Below are 27,989 nucleotides of genomic sequence, written 5' to 3'. Positions count from 1 at the left end.
CTACTGCTTGCACATGGAGAGCAAACTTTTTCTGCAGGACGTTAATAGAGGACAGGCTATTTTACTATGGCTTCTTTACCAGCTAAGTGAATGATAAGACTGTGATCACTTAGGGCCAATTCACACCTGCACTCCTGTGCATTCCTCTGCAGTGCCATTTTTCAGCCAACTAATTTGAATGGGATGCAAACTGCACTGGAATGCAGAAAAAGTAGCTCATGTACTACTTTTCAAAAACGTGCCAATATAGTACCTGCAAATGCACTGCATTGGTGATTTGCATTTGGGGTGCCATTAAGATTATATTAGCACCCACATCAGATTGAAAAGGCAGTGCTTTGTGAGCGCAGTGCGGGAAACGCACACAGAACACACCTTTCTTGCACCGTGTTCTGGTAGCCTTTAGTGTTCCTGCACCTGGAATCTATTCTCACCATTTTACAGGAGATTTCATTTGGGCAATATTGACTTTAGAGGTTTGTGTTGGCATCATGTGCTTACTAGCGCTGCATGGCATTATGCTCTGTGTGCTTTCTCTAGAATCTGGACTGGCTGAGTGACACCAGCTGACAGCAGACTTTAGCCCGCTGTTGGATGAATCTGGGTCACAGGAGTATAGAACGAAGAACTTTGGCCCTACTTCTCCTTTAAAATGGTCCTGTTATGTTGTCCTCACTGGTATGTTTTAGGCTTCATGTACACGGGACGTTTGGAAAACACTTCTGAACGATGGAAACTGACTGCTGGAAAATGTAGGTTAAAAACGTCTGTTTAGCCGCATTTGCATACCGCGTTTATGCGCAGTTATGAGCGTTTGCGTTTAGAAGAGTTTTTCAAAGGTAACCTCAGGAGACCTTCCAAAATGCCCAGAATGGACTGAAAAATAGTAAAAAATTAACCATTTCAGACATTTTGAGAGAAATAGAGAGAGCAGAAGCAGAGAGAGTAGTATGTGTTGAGATTACCTGTCTTTTCTGGTTGTAATTACTATGGATCCCATCATGAGCATATGCAGCATATTCTACCATTTTTTCCTTCACGCAAAACCTGCAACTGACTGCGCTGCTGTACTAGGTCCATTTGAATACATGGAAAACACTTTGCATGCATTTCTGATGATGAAAAAGGGCTCTGGACAGCATCTGGATATGGAACAGTTAAAAAAACGCTTCTAAACACAAACGCTTATAAATGCAGTTAGCCGTGTTTACAAGCATTTGGCGTTTGAAATGCTGATAAAATCTACTCCTGAACGCAATCTTTGGTGCGTTAAAAAAAACAACTATAAACTCAACTGCCTGTAAACAACTGTAAATGGCATAGTGTACATGGGCACATAGGAAAACATTAGGGAGAGTTCAGGGGCTACTAAAAAAACCTCCTGAACGTGAGTTTATCAGCTGCAGTTTACATGAACCCTTAATACTATAAAAATGTTTCAGGATCTTAAATGTTCACATGAAGACAAATACTAATATAATACAAATACTATTTGCTAGATATCAGCAGATGTACTTACCAAATGTACCAGAAGATGGCACTACAAGCTAAATCATAATCGTTTTCTTTTGTTCTGATTTGTTCATATTACTTGTTTCACCTGTAACCATGGAATTTTAATTCTTGTCAATGTGATTCCCATTATCATTAATGGAAGGTAAAATTGTCTGATTACTTTATTTAACAATTTCCTCCATTTGTTTCAGCTATGAACTGGTAAAGTACCTGAGACATTACATCAAGAGCTCTCTAGGATCTGTAATAGAAGATGAGACTGAGAGGTGCACCTTTGCACAGAGTCAAGGAGAGGGATCTGGCTATGACACGCTCGTACAACGTGTTACCAAGCGGACACGTGAATCCAAGGAGTGAGTTTTTGCACGTTGTAATAATCCTGAGGTCTCATTAGGCAGAGAATGCTTTCACATGTATTGCTTTGTTGCTGTCAATAACTTTACACAAGGGGTTGGCAACAAAAAGACATTTTATTGCCTTAAGGTATTAAATGGTGCTATCTAAATATTTAAATAGTTGCAATCCAAATGTCTGTATTTATTCAAAGGCATGGAGCAGTTCTGGAAAATGTTCAGATTGATTTGATATTGCAATACACAGCCCTTTAAATTGTATGTAAACTGAAGCAGTGAATGTCTCTTATTTGGTCCCCTTTGAGTGGAAAAATAAACAATTGAAAGTGTTTTGTTCTATCTGTTTAATAGGTGCAAAAATGCCTTTGGATCCTGCCAGAAATACTATCAGTTGATAGATTCCTGTGCTTTCTACTAGTGCTAATCTCTAGTTACATTGACTCCAGCTTTCTCCGAGGACTACAGAACCCCTACCCTCCTGGAGCAGAGGAGGGTTGGGGTGTTCTGTAGTTTTGTATTATGAGGACAGCATTGCTTCTCTATAGATAAAGTACAGTGAGCGTGCAGAGTCACTCTAGGACAGTAAATGTGTTGCTGGAAAGACGACCAGGTGAAAATAGAGGAATAAAGCCTAAGTGCTAATTTACATTTGCTTCAAAATGTGGCACTGGACATGCTTTTTTAAAGCACTCTGAATGCTAATCAAAGCACGTCACTAAATAAAATAATAGGCCTTCAGCCCTGTTGTGTTTTCTTTGCTTTGCTTCAAAAATTATACCCCATGTCACTCTCTTGGTGTTTCAAAGCTTCTCCAAAGCCTCCATAGAAGTCTATGCAGCTTTTGAGAGGCTTTTATTCAGAGTTAGCTTTGCTTTGTTTTGGAGGTATTGCTGGTCTGAGATATCCCAGGACACACTGGGAAACCAACAAGTGAACCAGAAAGATGTAATCAGCAGTCACTTCTGGTTCATGTGTATATATTTTGGAAGTGTCTGGTGCAGAAGTCACATCTGGTGTGCAGCGTGGAGCAGCAGGAAGGTGAGCAGGGTCCAGACCGGAGCAACTAGTAGATGGCACATGTGGTGTGCAACATGGGACGCTATAGCAGAAGGTGAGAGGGACTGGAAAGAGAGGACAGAGGATCAGCAAAGCTCGGGGGCCGGAGTAGGAGAAACAATGTCACACATGGTATGCAGCATGAAACAATATAGCGGAAGATGAGCTGGGACCGGAGAGAGAAGAGAATCCGCAAATCAGAGGATCAGCAGAGCTGGGGGTTACTACTGAGTGGGGAATCAGCCGAGCTGGGGGTTACTACTGAGTGAGGATGTCATGTACCTTAGTTGGAGGCCAAGTTGACCAGAGGACTTCCCTTGCAGCTCTGGTCCAAACACACCTGAATGTGGTGACAGAGGTACAAGACTCAAGGAAGCATGGGTGCTGGTAGCTTGATAGCAGATGACTGCCACGGTCAGGGACGTAGTCAAGATGATCCAGGATCATACATGGTGAGAAAGCAGCGTGGTCAGGAAGCAGGCCTAGGTCAGCACCAGGAGATCAGGCAGCAAATAGTCAGATTCAAGCTGAGGTCAGAATCTAGAATCCACAGAGCAAGCACAGGAACAAGTCAAGTTAGCAACAGAAAAGATCAGTAAGCAGGAACACGGATCATGGGGAGCTGAAGAACATGCAGCAATTAGCACACAGCAGGGTCTCTTTTAAATAGGCAGCTTGGCGCCAATGCGGGAGGGCAAGTGCGCTGATGCACACAAAAGCGTCTATGTGTCAGTGCACGTTGGATATTTAACCTGAGCTTGTCTGTGTTCTGGTACATGTGCATCAGTATTAGCTGCACGGGAATGAGCCTTAGCTGCACGAGAATTACCATTAGCTGCACTTGTTTCCTGACAGGGGGATCAACAGAGCTAGGGGTTATTACTGAGTGGGGGATCAGCAAAAATGGGGGTACTACTGGGCAGGGAATATGCTAAAGCTGGGATCTGGAATAAGCTGGGGATCTGATGAACAAGGACACCATTGAGCTGGGCATCTGCTGTACAAGGGTACTACTGAGCCCCCTTTAAAACAAATTAAAAATCAATACACGCAGGGAATTGCCAAGTTTCAAAAAAACATCATCATTGAAGCATCACAGAAGCATCCAAAACACATCAAAAAAGCATGTTGAAGTGGTAGGCGCTTTAATGTGTGTTAAAGTTGAAGCAAGTGTCAACGAGCCCTAAAAAAGCCACCACATCTAAGTACTGGTAATTATAGTAGCATCCCTAGGCAGGTGCGGGGGGTGCGTGCCGCACGGGGTGACACCTATCTCACGGGGTGACACCGGACCCTTTCTACAAGCTCCACAAAAAGGAAAGTTTTTATGTAAGCTGACGATCCCCACAAGATGGATCGGATCTGCGGATTGAGCATAATGGATCGGAGTCTGATCCATTATGCTCCCCAATCAGCAGATTTGATACATCTTGTGGGGATTGTCAGTTTGCTTTAAAACTTTCCTTTTCATGGAGCTCATGAAGAGATCAGTTAACCCTGTATAGGTTGCAAACCGATGATCCCCGCAGGATGGATCGGATCTGTGGATTGGGGAGCATAATGGATCTAATCCATTATGCTCAATCCACAGATCCGATCCATCCTGTGGGGATCGTTGGAGTGGTGAAACCAACTGTTACCGCACCGGTTGACACCAACCCTAGGAATGCCCCTGGGTATTTACAATATGTTACATACTTGTATTTGTTCTTGGGTCTAGTTTATATATCATTAACTAGCTAAGAACAAACAACAGTTTACTATAGCAGCCACTCAGATTTTACTTTCTATCTGTGTGGCGTAGTCAGAACAAAAAGAAAGGTGAGTTCTAACTGGTAGTGGTGGGGAAAGTTATCATTTTACAAATTTCTAAAACTGTACCAAATTGTCATTAGTTTTATTAAACGTTTTAAACCAAAACTAATTTAAAAAAAAAATACTTGCAGTGCCATTAATTAAATGATATATTGGTCAGCCACATTAACTGTATTGTTTTTCAATAAAGGCTGCCATTACTAGTCAATGCTTGGCTATAGTTTACTTCAGTACTTTTGGCGATAATTTAAATTGAAGCACCACACCTCTGCTAAAAGTTCTAGATATGACTTTACTCCAATAAAAGTCAAGGGTCAATTCAAAGATTAGCCAGAGCGTTTCAGGAGTTGACCCTTTCTTCAGGGCTTGATTGAAAACAATGTGAATAGACTAGAAGAGAACTGGACCTTTAATAGTATTTCTTCCATTGTGATTACAAGCATAGAATTGGTCAGCAGGAGATTTGGCAACAATGCTTATAATCACTCTGGAAGAAATGCCAATAAATGTGAAGTTTGCTTCAAGTTTGATCACATTGTTTTCAATCAGGCCGTGATCAAGGAGCTGTTTTTTTTATCCCAGAAGGCTTTGGTTACTTTTGAATCGTCCCCCTAACATTTATTGGAATAGGGTTGTATCTGGACTTTTTAGTAGTGGTGTGGTGCTTCAGTTTACATTTTTGTTATATTTCACTGCAAGCCAAAAAGACTGTGAAGATCCCCTGGGGTGTAGAAGCTGCCTGCCCAGGAACCAGATTTTTTACATCAATATCAGTACTTTAAGATAGTAATACAAATAAAATAATCTTACAGGTTCAAAGCTTTTATTCCACTTTCCTCAACTTCAGTACTTTAGAGTCACAGACCCTACCACAATGAGTGACAAAAAAAGTTTCAAAATTCCTTATCTCTGTACATGTTCCTAAAGCATCAGCTTGACAGTAAGGAAACTACAAGAGACTAATATGAAGAGAAACTGAGTAACAATTCAGCTGAACTCCAGAAATGATCTGTATTGTATACTTACAATGCTCCAGTTTGCCACAAGGTAAGTATGCATAACTGAAATACCTAATGGGCTGTGGGGAAACTGAAAAGTTCTGTAGTTACTACAGTGATCTTCTGGGTCCTGCTCGAGAGATTTTTTAAGGCTAAATACAATTTCTGCAAGTACAGAAAAATATCCATTTATCGTAATAGAAATCCAGACTCCTTGAACCTTCCTGTATACTGAATTGATATCTCAGATAATGTTAATAGCTTTGCAAGCAATCTTCTGTGAACTATAAACTGACCTCTATGTGATGGAGAGGAGGAAGAATTTGTAGTCCAAATCAAGAGAACAATGTAGGGTGGCAACACTACTCAGCTAATCTCTGTACAGTACAGTGACCAAGCATTGTCACAACGGGACGATATTTTTCTTCCTAATAAGATCACTAGGTGAAAACAAAAGGGAAGGAACGTGCGTACGCGCACACACACACCCCTACTTATCAGTCCTTAAATTTTGTGCCTGAATTAGTTTGCTTTTGTTTTATCAGCCTTTTTTATTTTCTTTTGATTTTCTCTAGTGATCCTGCCTCCTGCTACTAACTTTTGATTGTTTGCTCATTTTACATAATTTAGGGAGGAGTAGCGTTGTCACCCTAGGACAAAAAGGACCAGAAGGGTGTTTGGACTAAGGAGCAGAGCTGGTAAACTGCTTGAGATTTTAGTGTAGCACAGGGGTGGACTGACAACTCATGGGGCCCCCGGGCAATTGGGGATCATGGGGCCCCTGTGTCCTTGCCCACACTCAAAACACACCCAAAAAAGCCTATAAAATGTACCAGGGGAATTTTATGGGGCCCCCTACTGACCCCGGGCCCGAATGTTCAAATGGTCAGTCCGCCCCTGGTGTAGCATAGGCAGAGGACACTGCATGTCTGCCAGAATCAAATGTTTTGTTTTTTTTGCAATAATCAAACAGGTATAACAAAACATGTTCAATAGTATTTAACAGACCAAACGGAAGCAAATAACAGAAGATTATTGTTAGGGTTTACTTTACCTCTGTAAATTTAACCTTGGATGTAAAGGCTTCATTCACTTGGTTTAAAGTGCAGAACAGCAACTAATATGGTGTTTTGAAGCTCAGCATTTGAAGCTGAAGTTTATTTGTAAAACATTTTCTCTATCGGACTGTGTTGGTTTTGTACTGTCTCCATCTCTTCTGTAAAGTTCTGCATAAACTGTTGCCACTATTTAAACCCTGTATCACAGGGGTGCTCAATCAGTGCGAAAGCAGCCTTATAGGGGGTTCAGAACAGTACATTTGTGGTTGGGGGGGCAGTAAAACCCCATCGTTGAGATGTATTTTTACTACATTCAAAACCCATTCTTCCTTCTGCCGGCATTCAGTGGCTACGGGAGGCGAATGTTAATTATTCTATTCAAAATAAAAAATGTATAATTCTGAAATATTTCATTTCATTGTGGCCTGTGACTGGTTACCAAATCACTTAAGTGGCCCTCCCTTTTCAAAAGTATGGACACCCCTGTTGCATTAAAATGTAGCAAGAACAAATTCTTCAGCCCTGTTACACAGTATTTAGAACAGGGGTGTCCAACCTTTTGACCTTCCTGGGCCACATTGGAAGAAGAGGAATTTTCTTGGGCTGCAATTGCTTAGGCACGGCAGCCCGTTCATTTGAATGGGCTGCTGTGCCTGCGTTTCATGTAGGGAAAAATATCCTGCACCATTTTTGAACCGTAGCAGCTGGGAAATCGCATGTTGCTTTTCCACCATGCAATTTTCTATCTTTTTGAAAATGCTTTGCATTAGATACATAGGGGTGCCATTAGGAATGACTATCAGCCCTGTGTGTCGGTAAAGAGCAGCGTGTTTTGGTTGTGATTCTCGCACCTACAACCCTCCACAGTAGTGTGAACCTACCCTAAATTCATAGACAGTTTGTAAAATCCATAATTTTTACATCTGTCTGTGAATATCCACAGACTGCATGTCTGTAACAGACATTCATGGACAGATGTATGTAAAAATCATTCATTTTACAAACTGTTCTTGAATTTAATGGTGGTTGGCAACTGTGTGGAGAGGTGGAGGGGAGGTTGTCCACGGTGGACTTTGGGGGGAACAACTGATGCGTGTACCTCAACACCCCCCCCCCCATACAGCCAAGTGGCATTTACTTGCCTGGCGCTATGTAGAATCCCTGCTTTAGCCGTTTTGCAAAGACTGCACCCCCTGGCATCCATTTAGCTGTATTCATTTCTGCATTCTCTGTGTGCATTCTCTATGCAAATAGATATACACGGCATCCCCTGCAATCCTCCATACAAGCTAGTTGTTGTGGCTTTCTTGCACAGGGTTCATGCTCTGGGCCGCGTGTTGGACACACCTGATTTAGAATATGTATGTCATCCCTTACCCCAAGAGAGCCTATATTTTATTTTACTATTTTGTTATACCATCACAAGCTATTGGGCACTTTGGGTAAAAGACATTGAACCTTCATTTTTGGATTGCCGGAGGAGACGAGGAATTATTTAAACTTCACCAACCCAGCAAGCTTCCCATCTCCTTTTCTAGCCTCTTACAAAATAAGCAAAAGAACTCCAATGTACATTTACAGGGAAGGAATGCATGCATAATACCAAATCTTACTAGCAGGTAGACCTATAGTGAAATCCCCTATTGTGGGTTCTGTTAAGGTCTGGGAGTTGCAAGCAGCAATGAGTCCATTTAATTACAGCTGTACTCCAGGCAAAAACATGTAATACATACAATGGGGCTGTTTTAGCTGACAAAAGATTTGTCTCTCTCTCCATTATCCATCATCCAGTACAGAGATTTACACAGCCCAGCCTGGAAGGCTAGGAAACCTGATTTTTCTCTGTAGCAGTTAAGGTGTCACTAAATCCAATTAAAAAAGTATATGTCTTATTCAGCACGTTCATTTGAAGTACTCTGTGTCCCTTCGAAAGGCAGCATCAGACAGCAGATCATGAAAACTACATTTACAACCTTTTTTGCCTCTGCATTCTTTATGAGGGTGGCTACTTTTATCCATTGTCCCAATGTACATGTGGTAATGGATCCACCCTCCCTGGTGAGTTGAGAAAAATAGTATATGAAATGAATTTGCTGATTACATTCAACAACTGCAGTATAATATTGTGAACTGGATTGAGATGTTATGTTACTTTTAGAATGAGAGTTCAGTGACTTTAGCCCAACTCCAGGCAAAGAAAATGAACCCTTGCAGTAGGGTTTACCTACCTTTTTTTGGTCTAGGGGAACAAAAAAAAAAGAAATAAAAATGTATCTACCCAATCTTCCCCTCTAGACCCCCCACTTTCCAGCGGTCGGTCTGGAGTCCTGATGTCATCAAGATCAGAGCAGGGTCCATAGCCCTGGATTGGATGTGATAACCCAGAGGGGAAGTCTACTCCTGGAATGTGGGGGAGTGCCATTTGCCCACATTCTATGCATGAAGGTGAAAAACCTTCTGTGTGCAGCAGCCCCCCTAATACTTACCTGAGCCCCACTGCGATCCAGTGATGTGCACAAGAACCGAGGCTCTCTGGGGACCCTCCCTCCTCATTTTCAATCACAGCCAGTGAGCCAATGAGGAGAGGGGGCTGGGGCCAAGCCACGGCTCCGTGTGTGAATGGACACACAGAGCAGTGGCTCAGGAATGAGTCTGCTTGAGTGCACCCATGGCAGGTTGCTTGTTCTAGGGGCTAGAAGCCAAATACTCTGGTGAGGGACCCAAGAAGTGGAGAATCAGGGCTGCTTTGTGCAAAACCATTGCACAGAGCAGATAAGTATGACATGCTTGTTAATTTTTTAAAAATATTGCATTTATTATCACTTTAAACAGTATACCTAGAAGAGTTACTAAATTTGACTACAAAACAATTACATAAAAACCTGGTTTAGACTCAACCCTAGTGTGGAGTACTATAGAACCTATTTTATCAAAAGGCACCACAAAATACCTTCTTATTCAAAGCAGCCCATATAAATTCACCTGTGCAATTTAAAAACCAAATGTATGGTCAATAAAATGTATGATTTTTGAGTCGCAGAGTTTAGTTGAGCTGCTCTGAAAAAGAAGGCATCTGGTTGTGTTTTTTATTAAACAAATTTCTATAGTACTCCACACTACGGTTTAGTCTAAGCCAGGTTTGTATGTACTAATTGTTTTGTAGTAATTTTTGCTGTAATAAACTCCTAACTTTCAGTGGTGTCAAAATACATCCCTGTTAAAGTAACATCAACTGATATCCTTATTCTCTATAAATAATCCATACACATCCACTACTTAATGGTCCTGTAATCTATTTTTCATGGAATTGTGTATTACAGTGTTTTTCGGCCTTCCTAGGCCCTTTTCACAAGGATGGACTGATTGGGTCTACCTGTCAGTTTTTTAGGTAGACCTAATCGGACCCTCCATTCTCCTCTATGGAGCAGTGGGTGTAAATGGACGTGTCCGTTTAAACCCGCCAACATCCAATCTGATCCACTAAAAACAGATGGTGATCCATTCCCCTTCCATCTAGCAGACTGGATGGCAATCCGTTTACATCCAACCGCCAATAGAAGGGAGCGGGCGGTGTCATTGTCCACTCTGCATAGGCAGAGTGGACACGGACCAGCCATCTGCCTGCTCAGTGGGGATCAGTGGACATATTTCCCGTGTTGAAGGGGCCTTATAATATCCTCCATGAGCTCCCGAAGTTCTCCTTCTGTTTGTTTGGAATAAACAGTGCACATTAGTTATGGTCATATGCACTGCTGTATGCACACAGCAAATCCTATAGTCCGTCTCATGAAAGAGCAAGAAAGGGTAACTACATTCCTATATAAAGTGGGACCAGGGGCAGACTGACTATTTGGAAACTCGGGCACCGCCCAAGGGCCCGGGGTCAGTAGGGGGCCCCATGAGATGCCCCTGGTACCTTTTCCATAGGCTTTTTTGAGTTTGGGCAAGGACACAGGGGCCCCATGATCCCCTATTGCCCGGGGGCGCCATGAGTGGGACTATGGAGAACGCACAAAGCCACCCTCTAACAGGAAGTCAGATCACAGACTTTTTGCAGATTTGGAGGAGGCTGAGAGTAATAGGGGGTATTTTTGTTCCTTAAAAAGAAATACTTCAAAAGTATTTTTTTAAACCAGAGTTTAGTGTTGCTTTAATGTAGATGTAGAGTTGTTAATTGGATACAGAATATTTCTGTGCCTTATCATGCTGCTAACTATAGCTGTTGGATAGTCATAAATGACATTAAGCTGGATTGAGCTGTTTAAAATGCTCCAGAGCGGCCAGTTATGTTCAGCCTGTTATTCCCAGGTTCAGGTCTGATTGATTGTTGTGGCTTAATGCAAACAGTCCTTAATTATGACATTTTCATACATGGTGTCTTCTGCATTCAACCCACCAGTATCTGTTTACATCTGAATAATTTACTGAAATGCGTTGAAGGTGTCCATATATGATTCAGTGAGATCATTTTGATCAGTAGCTGTAAAAATCAAAGCATACAATGTTGGAAGCTATGATTCTTGTACCCTATTATTATTGTATCTTTTTCATTTTTCAAAATAAAAGATTTATGGTAAAAAAAAAATCTAAGCAAATATAGGTATTTAGTATATTTTGAATAAAATGTGATGAAAACAAAATAATTAGGCAGTGTACAGTATAATGTAATTGATATTTTTGGGTTCCGTCTTTATACAACATATAAAGGTCACCTTAGTGAACATGTTAATAAAGTAAAAGCTGATATATTTTCAATCGCCTTTCTGGTTGTAATCCAAACATGACATGTGTGTGGCATCACAGACTGAGAATGTTCGCCAACATGATTGGAATTTTTCAAGTGAATAAGCTATGCGTAATTGTGTGGCCTGCATTAGCCTTCATGGTTTGAGATGATAAATCATATACATAAGAGGCACTTATATAGACCTTGGAACCTTTCTGGAAAAAAGATGTCAATGTAGTAAGGGAAAGGAATGAGTATGAAAGAGTGTGTTTTATCATCTGATAAGGTGATGCAGCTAGAAAAAATACAATAGGTTGCACTTAGTCTTTTTTTAATGTGTTTAAAATTCTGCCTCCTTAATTAGAAATAGGTTCACAATATTGTAAAATTCAGTTAGCTCAAGTGATAATAGATTATGGCTTACAAGCTTATGTTATGAGAGAAGAAGGTTAAAAAGACTTACGCCGACCATAGATGGATTGAATCTTGGCCGGTTCAGCAGGGACCTGTTGAGATTCGATCTATCTATGGGCAGTGGTGTATTTAGGTTTTGTGCTGCCCTAGGCAACACAAAAATTGGACGCCCCACCCGAGAGAGCCTTCCACTAACAACTCCCCCCCGGCAAGTCTGGCCATCCCCAGGAATAACAGCTGGGCTCTGCATACACCATCAAGCAGCCCACAGCCTCTCTGGGATCTCAACTGGTCCCCATGCCGCTTATATCCCTTCTTCTGGGGAGCAGTGCTGCCCCCCTAAAAAAATGCCACCCTAGGCAAATGCCTGTTTGCCTTGTGGTAAATACACCCCTGTCTATGGGCAGGCTGGTTGTACTGAAGTCAATCTATTGATAGACTTCGTTACATCTAGCCTTTCTGATTTTTTTCATGTGACCAATGCTCCGTATACCTGCCATGGTTCTTGTAATGGACAATAGTGGGGTTGTAGAGGTTCTTGTGGGTTCTCACTAGGTGGGTGAAAGTCTATACCCTGCATGGACACTCCCGAATACTCCCATTTTGTTTGAGGTTGCTAGAAAGAGGAGACCAATTGTTAGGTGAACAAATGCATGTGTTAAAATATGCTGCAGGTTTTCAGTTTCTCCAATCGAAGTCTATGGGGTGATTCTTCCTGAAAAAGCTCATATTTTGTTGGGTGACAAGCGACAGCAGGACACTCAGGTGTACATGAGCACCAATAAATATAATGGGAATCTTCATGTTTAACTTTGCCGCACTTGCAGTCGCTCAGGTTTGAATGGGGACTTAGGCTTTAAAGAATATGTTACGACATCTGCACCCTCTTCCCTCGATCCCCCCTCCCTGTGACAGCAGGTGGGGGATCCGCTTCCTTCATCCGCTGTCACAGTTTGAAAACAGCACGGCCACACGTGGCTCCACCCACACAGCCGCGTAATTCATTCACAGTTTATTGTGAATGAATCGACTACAAGCACTGTCAGCCATTGCAGCTGATGGCTTGTAGTTCTCAATGACTGAGGATGCTGGTGAGCACTCTGCAAGTTCATTGATCTTTCTGCTCTCAAGTAACTGCCTGCCCGTATCTGAAGTATGGGCAGACAACTATCTGGAGAGTCTGCAGGAGCCTGACAATGCACCATCAATCTACTGGTTGTGGTTGCAATAATCTGCAGGCGCCTTAGAAGAAAAATAATAAATGCACTTTTTTTTTTAGCTGCAAAAAATGTGTACTTATTTATTTATTTTCAAAAGGTGAACTTAGCCTTTAACCACTTCAATACCAGGCACTTATACCCCCTTCCTGCCCGGGGCCAATTTTCAGCTTTCAGTGCTGTTGCACTTTAAATGACAATTACGTGGTCATGCAACACATGAAATTTTTATAATTTTTTTCACACAAATAGAGCTTTCTTTTGGTGTTCTTTAATCACCACTGAGTTTTTTATTTTTTACTAAATAAAACAAAAACACCTGAAAAACACCTGAAACTTTTGAAAACAAACGCACTTTTCTTCGTTTCTGTTATAAAATTTGCAATTAAAAAACATTTCTTCATAAATTTAGGTCAAAATGTATTCTGCTACATTTCTTTGGTGAAAATAATAGAAACATTTGAAAAAAAAATACAAATTCAAATTATTATTATTTTTTTTTTTACATTTTTTCTTTTTTTACTATTTTATTTGTCAGCACACTGTGACCAAAACAATACAATGTTACCATAGAAACATTGAACTATTCTGGGCAAGTGATCAGGATTTTATTTTTTTTAAACACATTATGATTGCTAATACCAATGTATTTCATTGATATTTGCAATCATTGTTACTGAATTAAACTGATTCATTCAGTATTTTGTTGTGATTAGCTGTGATTGAGCAAAGCTGATCACATGATACAGATGGGCTCTGATTGGTCCTGTCTGTATCATGTGACTGCCTAGACCAGTCACAGCTAACAACATAATTGTATACAATGGATGGCATGACATGAAGCCATCCATTGTATACAATTGACATGTGATCTGCTGTGATTGGTCAAATGACACTGGCAACGGGCCAGTATGTGATATGTCATCGGCTGTGTCCCGTGGACAAAGCCAGTGACAGATCGCGCCGCTGCCGCGTGATCAACCCTTTTTGACAGGATGTCATATGACGCCTAGTCACAACGGCGAGTGTCCTGCCCAGCCATCAATCTGCTATAGGCCGGGTGGAAAGGTGTTAAAGAGTATATGCACCTAACATTTCAGATTCCTGATATATGCCTGCTGTACCATGTATCCCATTCTCTTTGTATTATATTGCTCCCTTTGTATGAAATCCCAGGTGATCCTGCCAGTCCCGCTGCTTTCCTATTAAAAACTGACTACACTAGGCTTGAGAGCACAGCATGGGCAGTTGAGAACTGTGCTGAAAACTCAGCCTGCTCTCTTCCAATGATCAGACTTCTACTGACATGCCCCCTGGACAGCCATTCACTGGGAAGATCAGTGTCCTGCTGTTTCTCCTCCCCAATCTCTCAGAGCTCCTTGGGCGGCTGAGAACAAAGGGTATGTGATCGCTTATATAAAAGGTGAAAATAGAGTATTTATAATGTGATATATATATATATACAGTGGGGATCGAAAGTTTGAGCACCCCAGCTAAAAATTTGTATTAATGTGCATAAAGAAGCCAAGGAAAGATGGAAAAATCTCCAAAAGGCATCAAATTACAGATTAGACATTCTTATAATATGTCAACAAAAGTTAGATTTTATTTCCATCATTTACACTTTCAAAATAACCGAAAACAAAAAAATGATGTCTGCAAAAGTTTGGGCACCCTGCAGAGTTAATATCTTGTACTGCCCCCTTTGGCAAGTATCACAGCTTGTAAACGCTTTTTGTAGCCAGCCAAGAGTCTTTCAATTCTTGTTTGAGGTATCTTTGCCCATTCTTCCTTACAAAAGTCTTCCAGTTCTTTGAGATTTCTGGGCTGTCTGTCACGCATTGCTCTTTTAAGGTCTATCCATAGATTTTCAATTATGTTGAGGTCAGGAGATTGTGAAGGCCATGGCAAAACCTTCAGTTTACGCCTCTTGATGTAATCCCCCATGGATTTCGAGGTGTGTTTAGGATCATTATCCATTTGTAGAAGCTATCCTCTCTTTAACTTCAGTTTTTCACAGATGGCATCAAGTTACCATCCAAAATTTGCTGAAATTTTATTGAATCCATTTTTCCTTCTACTCGTGAGATGTTCCCTGTGCCACTGGCTCCAACACAACCCCAAAGCATGATTGATCCAACCCCATGCTTAACAGTTGGACAGAGGTTCTTTTCATTAAATTCTGTGCCCTTTCTTCTCCAAACGTACCTTTGCACATTCCGACTAAAAAGTTCAATTTTAACCTCATCGGTCCACAGAACTTGTTCCCAAAATGCATCAGGCTTGTCTATATGTTCATTTGCAAAGTTCAAACAATGATTTTTGTGGTGAGGACGTAGAAGAGGTTTTCTTCTGATGACTCTTCCATGAAGACCATATTTGTACAAGTATCTCTTTATAGTGGAATAGTGTACCACAACTCCAGTGTCTGCCAGATCTTTCTGGAGGGATCGTGCAGTCAAACGTGGGTTTTGAATTGTTTTTCTCACAATCCTGCGAGCTGTTCTGTCTGATATTTTTCTTGGTCTTCCAGATCTTGCTTTAACTTCCACTGTTCCTGATGACTGCCATTTCTTAATTACATTCCGAACAGAGGATATTGACATCTGAAAACGCTTTGCTATCTTCTTATAGCCTTCTCCAGCTTTGTGAGCGTCAACTATTTTCAGTTTCAGTTTTCTAGACAACTGCTTAGAAGAACCCATGGTGCTGATTGTTGGGGTAAGGTCAGATGAGTCTGGGCATTTAAAACCTTTGAGACTGACATCACCTGGTCTTTCCAGACGATGATTGAGAACAATCCATGACACTGGCAGGTCTCAGCTTTGCAAAGGGGCAGTGCATGCTATAAATTCTGCAGGTGCCCAAACTTTTGCAGATGCCATTTTTTTGTTTTCTGTTATTTTGAAAGTGTAAATGATGGAAATAAAATCTAACTTTTGTTGACATATTATAAGAATGTCTAACCTGTAATTTGATGCCTTTTGGAGATTTTTCCATCTTTCCTTGGCTTCTTTATGCACATTAATACAAATTTTTAGCCGGGGTGCCCAAACTTTCGATCCCCACTGTGTATATATATATATATATATATATATATATACACAAATGTTTTGCCTTTCATTTTCCTGAAAATAGATTATTTATAATGTGATATATATATATATATATATATATATATATATACAAATGTTTTGCCTTTCATTTTAAACTGAATGGGTTGTTTTACAAGGTGGGGGTTCACCTACAGTATACCTGTACTTTAAATGTAACAATATGTGATCATTGTGAAAAGCGATTGGGAATGGGTGCTAGAAGTGGGAGCTCCCCTGATAACTAGAAGTCACTTTTTACACAACAATATACGGCTATTTGTACGCTACCTTCTACAAGACAGTCGGCTTGCTATTTTTTACAGTTTTGCAGAATGGTTTAGTTAAATTTTAAACACCTGTCTGCAATGAATGTAAACATCCAATTAGTAGAAGAGACAGAGGAAACTGGAAAAGGAACACAGCAGGTTGAGTGATTTCACAAAACATATGCTGTGTGCTTTAGAAAGTGCACTTCAAATAGCATGCAAATAGTTATATTTAGGCATTTCACTGTCATTGTAATACTTTTCTTTTTTGGCTGCAGATATTTCTAGATTAAAAAAACGGAGAAATCGCAAGAGATTGAAACCTAACTAGTGTGAGACCTTGAGGCTTTTCATCTTTAATAAACAGAAGGCATCTAGCTGAATTGGTTCCAGTAATAATTTATTACCTTGAGATTTTTAGAAGTGCTAACGAGTCGTTCTGAGAAACTAATGAAGCTTGCTTTGGATTTCACTCTCCTGGCTTGGTGTTGTTAATATTCTGCAAATGGTATCACTTTTTTAGTGTAACCAATTCTAAATTATTGGCCTTACTTTAAAATTAGAAGAGCTGTTCTTTTTCCGCTCATTGATTTGTTCAAGAAATCTTCCTGCCTTAACAGTTTTGTTTACACATGAGAGGTATATTATTTTACCTGTAAAGTTAATCTGATAATGAAAAAAATACTTAAAGGTGAACATACAGGATACAGCTATAAAGGACACAAATTAAAGTATCATTACAGTGTTACTAAACTCACAACAGTAAAATAAGTCAGCATATGCAGTAAAGCATGCTTGTTATACTCGCTGTGGAACCTAAGGGGTTAGTCCTCTGCATTGTGTAAAAATGCCGTTTGATCCTGTCTTCTCTGATCCTCCCCTTCTTCCAGTGCCCCCCTCTTATCTCCTGATAAGACATATTCTGTGGAAATACTCTGCTCATGCTCATTTTGATGTGTACAGAGAGAGAGGTTTTTTTTTTTCCAGGGAGAATGCATGTAACCAGCACAGGGTCAATCAGCCCTGTCCAGACAGAGGCCAGAGGTTCTGTATCCTCCTAGAGCAGAAAGAAAACTCCTCCTACAAGCTTTAACCAGTGCTCTGATGAACACTGATAGAAGTCACAAGACTGCTCTAACTGCTGAAGGGAAAAGGTATTTAGCAGTTTATATTTACTAAATTAATTGCACTTCCATGTTCTGTGTACTGGGGGAGATCAGATATAGTGAATGCAGGGTCCTGGGTTTAGTAACACTTTAAACCCGAAAGCAAACTTTTATTATATTGCAACCAAGTCTTAGATATGGTGGCTGTATTAGTTTTCTTTTTTCTTTCTTACCTTTATTTTCATCTGGTGATCTGGCCAGTAAGTCTGTTGTTATTCAACAGAACACACTGTTCTGCAGATATAGCAGTTAGAGGGTTTGGACAAACCGATTACCACAGACAGGAGTGCTGCTTATAAGTTCAGCTTATATTTATTTTATGTAAAACCTTTGTCCCAAAAGGAAAAATAATCTGATTAAACTACTTTAACCACTTCCCGACCGGCCGTTGTATATAAACGGCCGGACGGTGGCACTGCAGGGTCGGGTGGCCATCTATAAACGGCCTCCCCGCACCCTGCTTGTGCGCGCTCCCTGGGAGCGCGCAGCACCGCGATCCGATGCCCGCTGTATCCTCCGGACACAGTGAAACACCGATCGTCGGACGGGACCTCTGTACGAGGTCCCGATCATGTGATCACTGATTGGCCAATCAGTGATCACATGCAAAGTAGTAAGCAAGATGTCACTTCTGACATCATTGCTTACTATGTGTGAAATCTGTGAATGATCACAGAGGTCACATGGTACAAGGCTATTCACAAAAGCCTTGTACCATGTGACAAGCTGTGACCAATCACAGCTCACTCTGTATTTCTCAATGAATGCAGGAATGCACACAGAGAGAAAGAGAAATGATTGCTTTTACATCCTATATGGGTGTAAAAGCAATCAGTGTAAAAAAAAAAAAAAAAAATCTTTATCACCCCTCACAAGTAGTACAGTGTCACCATGGTGACACTGTACTGCTAGGGTGACAGTATGTAAAAAAAATAAAAATAAAAAATAATAATATAAAAAAATAAAATAAAAATGTAAAAAAAAATGTTTAAAAATTATAATTTTTGCTTATAAACTAATTTGGATTTTTTTTTTTTTTTACTAAAAAGATAACGGAATAAATTTTGGCTAAGATTTATGATGAAATATTATTTATTTGCAAAATTTTATTAAAAAAACACTTTTTTTAAAAATTTTTGGACATTTCATTTACATAGCAAAAAAAAATACAAATCCCAGTGGTGAATAAATACCACCAAAATAAAGCTTTATCTATCTAAAAAAAATTGTAAAAAATTCATTTGGGTACAGTGTTGCATGACCGCGCAATTGTCATTCAAAGTGTGATAGCGCTAAAAGCTGAAAATTGCCCTGGTCAGGAAGGGGGTAAAAGTGTCCGGTCTGGAAGTGGTTAAAAGAGTGAGCTGGAGTTTGGCATCAACTTGTTTGTTTGTAAATCCAGTGTTGACACTCTGACTTTGCAGACACAGCCATATTCATGTGCCTGGCTCTATGTCAGGGTCTGGGTCTGAACCTGCAACCTCTCCTGTGTCCAGTGATGTCTTTTCTTGCTGAGCCACCTGGAATGCTGGACTGCTCTCTGGACAATTCCTTGAATGATCCTGCCTTATCTTCCCGTTTAAGCCATGCATTTGCACTTCCTGTTTGCCAGATTATTGTGCTCTCTCCAGCCAATATCTTGCTCTTGTCTCCCCTGCTGCTGTCCATATCTTTGCTACCGTTTGTTACTGACCTTTGGCTTGTTCCTGGACTACACTTCTGCTAGATCCCAACCTGCAACACATTGTTACCGACCTTTGGCTTGTTCCTGGACTACACTTCTGCTAGATCCCAACCTGCAACACATTGTTACCGACCTTTGGCTTGTTCTTCGACTACGCTTCTGTTTGATCTAAAACCTTCAACCACTCGTTAATGACCTTTGGCTTGTTCCTCGACTACGTTTCTGCTCTATGCCTACCTGATATATCTGCTACTGGACCCCAGTTTACTCACTTCCTGGTGGGGTGAACCTGAGCACCGTGACCTGGTACTTATACACAGCAAAACCTCCACCCCATCAGAATCTCTGGTGAATACCGGTTAGTACTTCGACTCTGCACCTTGGGTGAGCCCGCATCATCTTCCAAGTTGACCTGCTTGTATACCTATCCTGCTGGTTGGTGGGAGTCCCTCTATTGCTATAGCTATGGGTCTCTCAGCCTGACCATGATACTCTGACAGGTACATGAATTTGTTGCAAGCACCAACACTTTTGATGCTGCTCAGCAAAAGAATTCTAAAGGGTGTCTGTGACACCCTTTATGAATTCCTTTGATAGTATTGCAAATTGTTGCAGGTAGTAGAGCCAGATAAAGAGACAATCGTAGTTCTGTAATATACTATATTTATCTATGTCTTAATGATATTATTAAGTGCCATCAACTCAAGTCTGAGTCCCAGCAACTTGAAGAACAAGAGCTCTAAAAAGAAGTCGGCTTTGTGCTAGTCAGATAAGATCCTCCAGTGTCATCCCCACAGCTGTAGTTGTTAATATGTACAACCACCTAGTAGTCAGTCTCCCTCTTCACCTGGTTCTTTCGATCTTCCCAAACATTATTTCCTTCTCCAGTGATCTCTCTTCTGACAGTGTAACCAAAATTTGACAGTTGCAACTTCGTCATTTGGAATTCTAGTGATATTACCTTCCAAAATCAATCTGCTAGTTCTATGGGGTGTCTATGACACAAATAAAATCCTTCTCCAGCATCTAAACTCAGATTATGTACATAATTTAATGCAATTGACAATCCCTTCATGCAAGCAAATACATTGAAGCAAGCACTAATTGCAATTTATGTTTTAGTTTTATGTTAAATATTGTTTTTGCATCTCTGGGTTCTTATGGTCAAAATAACTAAGGGATAAATAAGGTGTTTGCATTTATTCTAGATAATATGACCCTAGGTTTGTAAATTAACATTTTACTACATGATGAGTGCTTGTACCTTCTTTTCCAGCCTGTTTGAGAGCAGAGTCAAAGAGCAAACAATCAGGCAATTAATGCAATCATATCCGTCATCTTCCATAAAAGCTAATAACAGAGTGGAAAAAGTATTTGAATCCCATGACTGCATTATTCAGTAAAACCTAAGAGAATATATGAAAGTTAACCAGAGTTCTCTGACAGCTGCTGATCTTTGACCACATTATTACAGCAGCCAGACATCATAAAGTCGCCTTGATGAGAAGTACTGTAACATCATGAACATGTAGCTGACTTTGGCATTGAAACTTTATGGCCACATTCCCTTCACTGAAAAATGCAAGAAAATAAGCAGTTATTTGTTAGTTGTAGGTTCAATTATATCAATTGGTGAAAAAAACATATTTGCAGGAAGATAATGACATAAAGATATACAATTCAAGTGCTATTTCTTCAGTGAAGTTTTTCTAGCCTGGGCAGTATTCACCAGAGTAGAAGAAAATCAGTAGCAAACTCATTTGTGCCAGGGTTCTTGCAGGAACTAACAGAGCTGAAGTGCTTCTCGTGGAATTGACTGTGCAGCACAGTGACAGGTGAATAAAATTAAACTGCTACTTAGCCACCAAGAAGCAGTGAGAACCAGGGGCTGCTACAATGTTGTCTCCATTCTCTTCATCTAGTGGCATATATGTGTGCTGTCTGAAAATGACACCACAATGGTGTCCTGTATTAATGGTTAGTGAAAAAAAAATGTGTATTGGTTTATTGGAAATAGGTTATCTATACAGTTCTCTGCTGTGTGCAAGATACCAAGATGAGTTCATGTGTGTTATGAATCAGGGGACTGAAACTATTTGTGCAATGTTTTATGACTGTTTAAATTAAATATTCAACTAAAATTACAAAAGAGATGCCAGGATTAAAGAGTAACTCCATTTTTGTTGTGAAAGAAAAAAAAACCCTTCTGGGTGCTCACTGTACATTGTAGGGATTTTAACAAACATTTGCTGCATTCCTACCTGTTTCTGCACTGATTGAATAGCTCTTTTTTTTTTTTACCATGTTCCGTTCAGACTGTTTCTAATGGGAAGGTTTGCTTTATTAATATCACCCGGGGCACTTTCAGTGTTCTGATGAGAAAAGTTGCAGTGTCTGCATCCCTTTAGAAGTAATTAGCCATTAGTCCTCATGCACACTGGACGTTTTTACAGCGGCTGTTTTTGGCTTTTGATGTTTTTTTCTACAGCCAGTAAACCCCCCCAGCATGTTATCCTACGTGTCCATGCACACAGACTGTAATCAACATTTTTGTTGGCAGGTACGTTTTTTCGCTTTGAAAAAATCCCAGGACTAGTGGGATTCTAAAGGAGTTTTTTAGCTGTAGAAAACACTCTAACGTTGCAAAACGTGGTAAAATGCAGCAAACCAGCGTTTTTGGACCTTTTTTTGAGTAAAAAAAATATTTTTTGCCCAAAAACAATTCTAAAAATGCAAACGCGAAAAAACACGAACAAACGTGGCAAAGTGCCACTAACAGCTAATACAAAAGCGCTAAAAAACACTCAAAAACTCACATTTTTAAAGTAACTTTACATAGCGTTATTAAAATGCCCAGTGTGCATGGAGCCTCTGGGAGTATCTCACCAAAAATGACATTTTTTATGGCAGAGGATGCCTAAATTGTATGTTCGTACAGAGTTCTTCACACGCGCAGGACATTTTTTTTGGAGGCCTTCTGTATACCAACTGAGTACAGAAAGCCTCCACGTTGCCAGATTGCAGTGCATTTTACAGAAAATTACAGTGGCAGAAGATTAAAATGGAAAGGTAATTTTTAATGACATTAAATTACAAGATATCTTGTGTACCAATTGTATGTCTCATATTAATCTTTTGTTTTAGTTGCTACATTTTTTTTCACAAAGTGGAGTTACCCTTTAAGCATGTCATTTTAAATGTCTGAAAGGCACCACACATTCTACTTTTTTATACTGTATATTTTATGAAACTATTTGTACAATTTTTCCAGTATGAGGCTTTTAGAGCTGTTTAAAGGAACCTGTGCCAAAAAAATTCAACTGAAGTTAAAATAGAATTTTTTTTTTCTTTGTGCAAATGGCTGTCAGGGCCAGGCATGCCAGTCTATATCTGACAGATTACACCAAAGGCCTTTGCCAGTAAAGTGTTTTTTGTTACACAAATTCTACTTTTTTTATATTTTAGGTCAGGGGTGTCAAACTGGCGGCCCTCCAGCTGTTGCGAAACTACAAGTCCCGTCATGCCTCTGCCTTTGGGAGTCATGCTTGTAACTGTCAATCTTGCAGTGCCTCTTGGGACTTGTAGTTTGGCAACAGCTGGAGGGCCACCAGTTTGACACCTGTGTTTTATTGAAAGGGATTTGCAACAGTTCCAGTGGTAATGGAGTTTATTACAACACTTTTTTCATGCTTGTGCTGTTCTCTGGAAGCCATATCCTATTGTAAAGAAACAATCTCACTGTATAGACCTGAAATTTTATTTCATGCATTTCCCTTATGATGCCATTGGCTCCTGCTGCTGTCAGTCACAGCCTGTGAGGAGGGAACCGGTGGAGTTGCTGAGCTGCGCTCTGTGTATCAGTGGACACACAGAGCCCGGCTCGGGATTGAGCCCACATGAGTGCAAAGGGGGTAGGGTGCAGTGGGGGACTCCAAAAGAGGAAGTTTGCATTGCACAGAGCAAGTAAGCATGACATGTTTATTTTAAAAATTACAAAATGTTTCCTTTACAATCACTTGAAGCCTTTGAATTAGCATGGCAGATAAACAACTAGTATACTCAGAACACTGTATACTAACTAAGTGAGAATTTTATTTAACAGAATAAATGTGGGCCATTTGTAAAAATTATTCTTAGGGCTTGTGTCAACAGGCTTTTGTTCATTTTAAGCAAGTTTTGCATTTCCACACTAGTCTATGGAAGTTTGCCTGAAGCTGAGGTTCAAGAAGGATGTTCAATTTACCTGTCAATCAATTCTTGATTATCTGAAAAGAATTTCAAACCTATGTCATTGACACAATGGCCGTTCCCATATACTGTACATTCCCAAGTAATTAACTTTTGGTATCCTGTTTGACATATTGTAAATCCAACAGTTTCATATCATTTAGCTCTATCTATTTCCCCTACATAGTGGGGTGAAGGGCATACTGGCTACTGAAAGAAACCCATTTACCTTCTGGCAGGAACATATGAGTTCCTCTGTGTGCCCATTATTCATCATTTTTCTTTCTTGCTTTTACCAAATGGCAATTTAACCCAACTAATACAGCACAACATTCCATTACTTAAGAGATTTTTATGACCACATAACCTACAGTATGCCTTCATCTTACATTCAATGTAACCTATCTATTACAAATCACATGGCTCTTCTGACCATCAAATTAGCAAATTAAGAAAAATATTATGTCACAGACCTCTGTTATGATACAGTTTCACCTTTTTCACCTTAAGATGTGAAAAAAATCAGGTATACAGTAGGTCCCAAGTAACACAGTTGTCAGTATGCTTTTTGTCTAGCTGGGTATTGACCTGCACTATGTACAGTATCTTAGGTTTGTATCCATGTCCCCGTAGACTTCATTAGAACTGACTGGTATAAAAATGATGTCTGATATGTATGTCTTTTGAGAATATCTTCTCTGCAGCAAAGTACAGTGATACAGATTATCATTTATGATGGAACTCAACAGTGGTCAGCAGGAAAAATAAAGAAATCTATTGATGTCAGGTTACCAATAAAATAGAGTATTATTGCAATATTATATATGTTATATAACAAGTATGCAATACGATTTTTTTTTCAGATACACAGAGATGATGCTTTCACTTAAAAATGTTATGATGGCTGTTGTAGAGACATTACTCAATAAATTTGAAGAGGACCAAGCCAAAAATCGAGAAATGCAGAAAAAGGCACTACATGAACAGTCCAGCTGTAGATACACTGATAATTGTTCCGACAGTGATTCATCTTTCAATCAGGTATGTGTGTATTACATTGCTACCTGCATTACAATGTAGTTTCAAATACATATTTAAGGGAGCATATTTTTTCAGCTCCAGGTTCTCTGTTTGTCCTGCCTACGGGCTCTTGCAAGAGCTGTACTGGACCTCATTTCATCATCTCTAGGTAGATTAGGCAGATTTTCTCTATGCTCTAGAGAGCTTGGGGTATTATTAGTATGATTTATAGACATCTTTTTCTGGTCTGATAGAGGTGAAATATACATTGTGAGATCCCTGCTCCGTCTAGGGTAATTTTGGATATACCTTTGGATTGATGGCTTTTTAAGATGATTTAAATATTATTTACACGATATGCAATTTTGTATTCAAAATTCTGTAGTTGTGATTCTATTTCTGACACTGTAGCATTGTTAAGTGCAGATTCACATATGTGCGGTGTGAAATGAAGCTCTGTTTTCACAGCTAATTGGCACAGTAAGTGTTTAACAGTACAAGTCGGGTGTGGATCAGGATTGGGTCAGGTTTATATCAGGATCAAGAGAGAGAAAACCATCTAGAAATCATGACATGTGCAACCACAAACTCATGACGTGCAATTCAGAAGTGGTTCCCATAGAAGTCAATGAGCCTGTAATCCACATCAGAACCGGACTGCACTGCTCAGAAATCGGACAGGACTCTTTTTCAATTCGCACTGAATCCACACTGCCAGTGCACCAGACATATGTGAACAGACACTATAGGATGCAATGTTGTTTCACGTCATGTGGATTTGATGTGGTTCAAACCGCATCCAATCCACATACATGTGAACCAGCTCTAAAAGCATTTTTTGGGGTTTTTGTTTTTATGCTGGTGTTTGGGGATGTGGTGCAATTCATACCAAAATAAATCCTGGTGAGAATACATTGAATTAATGTTTTTATTTATTTATTGTTGCAGAGTTATACATTTATGAACCAGGAACAACTGCAGCTTATTGCTGAACAGTTAGATCCAAGTCAGCCTGAGGAGGTATGTATAATATAATAACTTGCTGTTTAAAAGTGGGTGTCACTTGGCCGCTGCCATTATTCAGGAAGCATTTTCAGACAGAAACAATGATTGGCTGGTTCTGTGTTGCCAGCTTTAAGGAGCCAGAATACCTCATGTGGGATTTTTCAGTGGTCTGTATATAGCATGTATTTCATGATCGTAGAGGGGCAATATTCTTCTACATGCATTTGAGTAACTTTGATCTAAACTGAATAATAAACTGCAGTAAACCTTTCTTCAGACCTTCCCAAAAAGAAATGACTATAATACAACATAAATTGAATTTAACTGCAATAAAATGATTTTACAGACACAAATTTCCCAAAATTATCTTCCAGGACACCCCATGAGATAGACTCCTCTTCCAACAGGAATAGGAAATGCAACATCAAATACACTTTAAAAGGAAGTCCCTCTGTTGAACTGGTCAGTTTTGTGTTTCCTCTGGACAGAGGAGATGCATCACTTACAACCTGGGTGAGGGAGGCCAGTGTTTCTCTGGCTATCCTTTTCTTCCAACCACTACTTTACCTACCTTGCGCCACTGGAAGTAGCTAGTAGGATTTTCTGCAAGATGGCCCTCTAGGACCTCTCCTCAGTATGGGAAGGAGGTAGCTTGTTCCCCTTTTCTCTTTCCGTGCCTGGAGAAGGCCATGTCTGGAAGGGACACACCGCATTGACAGGGACCAGCATGGGCAGCGTGGGTTCCCAGTCCGGGTTTCTGGGTTCATGCACTGTCTGCACTATAGGACACTTTGGTGGGGATGCATGCTGGATCTGCATTGGTTTATGGCCTGGCTGTGTTCCTGCTTGACCAGATGATGCAGGGGCATTAATCCTGGGTGAGTTGAAGTCCTTTCCAGGCACCGGAGGCTCCAATTCCAAGCCTCATTTTTGGCGAAGAGGAAGGGCTGGCTGATGCCTTAATGGTGGTTTCCTCCAGCAGAGGCTTTCAGGACGCTAAAGGTGGAGTAGCTAATACTGCATTTTGGATTCATCAATGCAGACTACAGCTCAGGCAGATACAGGCACTCTTGGCACCAGCAGGAAACAGGTAAGCTGGAGCTTGCTGTACCTACCTACTTTCACTTGTGTTTTGCTCCTAGGTTTTCACTTAGCCTGTATCGGTCACTTGAGGTCCCTGGGTGTTGGGCTTAATGTGACAGGGCACTGTTGGGCTCTCTATTTACTGCAGTGAAGGCCATGCCTGAAGCAGCTTGGCATGAGAACGTTCCCCTCCCCCCCCCTGTACTCAGGCTGATCCAGACATGGGATGGACACCCACTCCCCACCTGCAAGGGCAAGGGAGTTGGGGGGATCCTGACTGATTTCTTCTCTTAAATACATTTTTTTAGGATATAGCTTCTGAGAGAGAAGGAGGAATCCTCAGTGCTTGTAGCATCCTTCTCTACAGTGAAAACGTGAGCTGACATCCACCTTACACTCTTTTGGCTAGATGTGAGACCCCTGCCCAACCTGACCAGTGCCAAGATCGTCTACTCCGCTGCTGTTGGCTGTAGGGGTTCCTCAGAAGGTGGATCTAGGTGGTGATTTACTGGCCCCACTACTCCTTCTCAGCTAGATTAATGTAGCAGGACTAGCAAAAGAAAATTTTCATCTTCTTTAAGGGGAGAAGATGATGATTCTTTCTGTGAGTATAGTTGTTAATGCCTTGGCAGTAAGGGAATACAGTAGATTAAATCTTCAAGGCTTATTATCTCTAGAAGATGTGGATGTTCTTTTTAGGGCTATCTAGTAGGCTTGACATTCAGGGGAAAGTGTCTGTTTTTGCATACTAGTTATACTAATTATCAGTCTATTTGCATACTAGCATGCATTAAAACCCAAGAGAAAGGGGGTGGGGGAATTTTTCCAATCCACTGTAGGCTCACAGCTCACATTAATTAACTTTAATTGTTTCTATTATCTGTTACCTGGGTATGGCTGCCTCACTAGTGTTTGACTTGTTTTCCTACACATGGTACAGTCTGCAGTCTGTTAACACAACTCTGCTGGCAGAACTTTAATCTCTACCTGTTTCACAAAGCCTTCTATTCTCACTAATGCCGAGCTTAAGAGGATTGATTGTAAACTTTACAGCTCTTGATGGAGGACTTGTTACCTGGTATACTATGACCTCCACTGACTTGGGATTTACCTATATAAACCTCAGTGGTTATTTGGGGCTTATCTTTGCGATACACATTCTCTGTGATAGAGTTCTGTCTCAGGGTCAATTTACAGCCTTAGCACAAGTCTGTCTTTTGGACTTAAGGCTTTACGTTGTACTTTGTATCTTGGGCCTGATGTGTAGTAACCATTTTGTGCTACTGGTTTT

The 27,989-nt window shown here is 40.4% G+C and overlaps 1 protein-coding gene across 2 annotated transcripts in view; it reads left to right on the top strand.

Moving 5' to 3' along the window:
- The window catches only part of TBC1D32 (TBC1 domain family member 32), a 471,851-nt gene that overhangs the window by 18,616 nt on the left and 425,246 nt on the right, over positions 1-27,989 (top strand). For both annotated transcript variants that reach the window (XM_089685349.1, XM_089685348.1), the window contains exons 3-5: positions 1,707-1,868; positions 24,454-24,631; positions 25,559-25,630. In XM_089685349.1, the coding sequence (XP_089541475.1) occupies positions 1,707-1,868; positions 24,454-24,631; positions 25,559-25,630 (412 nt within the window). The remainder of the gene's footprint in view (positions 1-1,706; positions 1,869-24,453; positions 24,632-25,558; positions 25,631-27,989) is intronic.

Source organism: Staurois parvus, unplaced genomic scaffold (genome assembly GCF_062004578.1).
Source record: "Staurois parvus isolate SC_StPar_1 unplaced genomic scaffold, SC_StPar_1.0 ptg000372l, whole genome shotgun sequence".
Lineage (NCBI taxonomy): Eukaryota > Metazoa > Chordata > Amphibia > Anura > Ranidae > Staurois > Staurois parvus.
The sequence above is the reverse complement of the archived record's forward strand: the minus strand, read 5'-3'. Positions and strand labels throughout refer to the sequence as shown.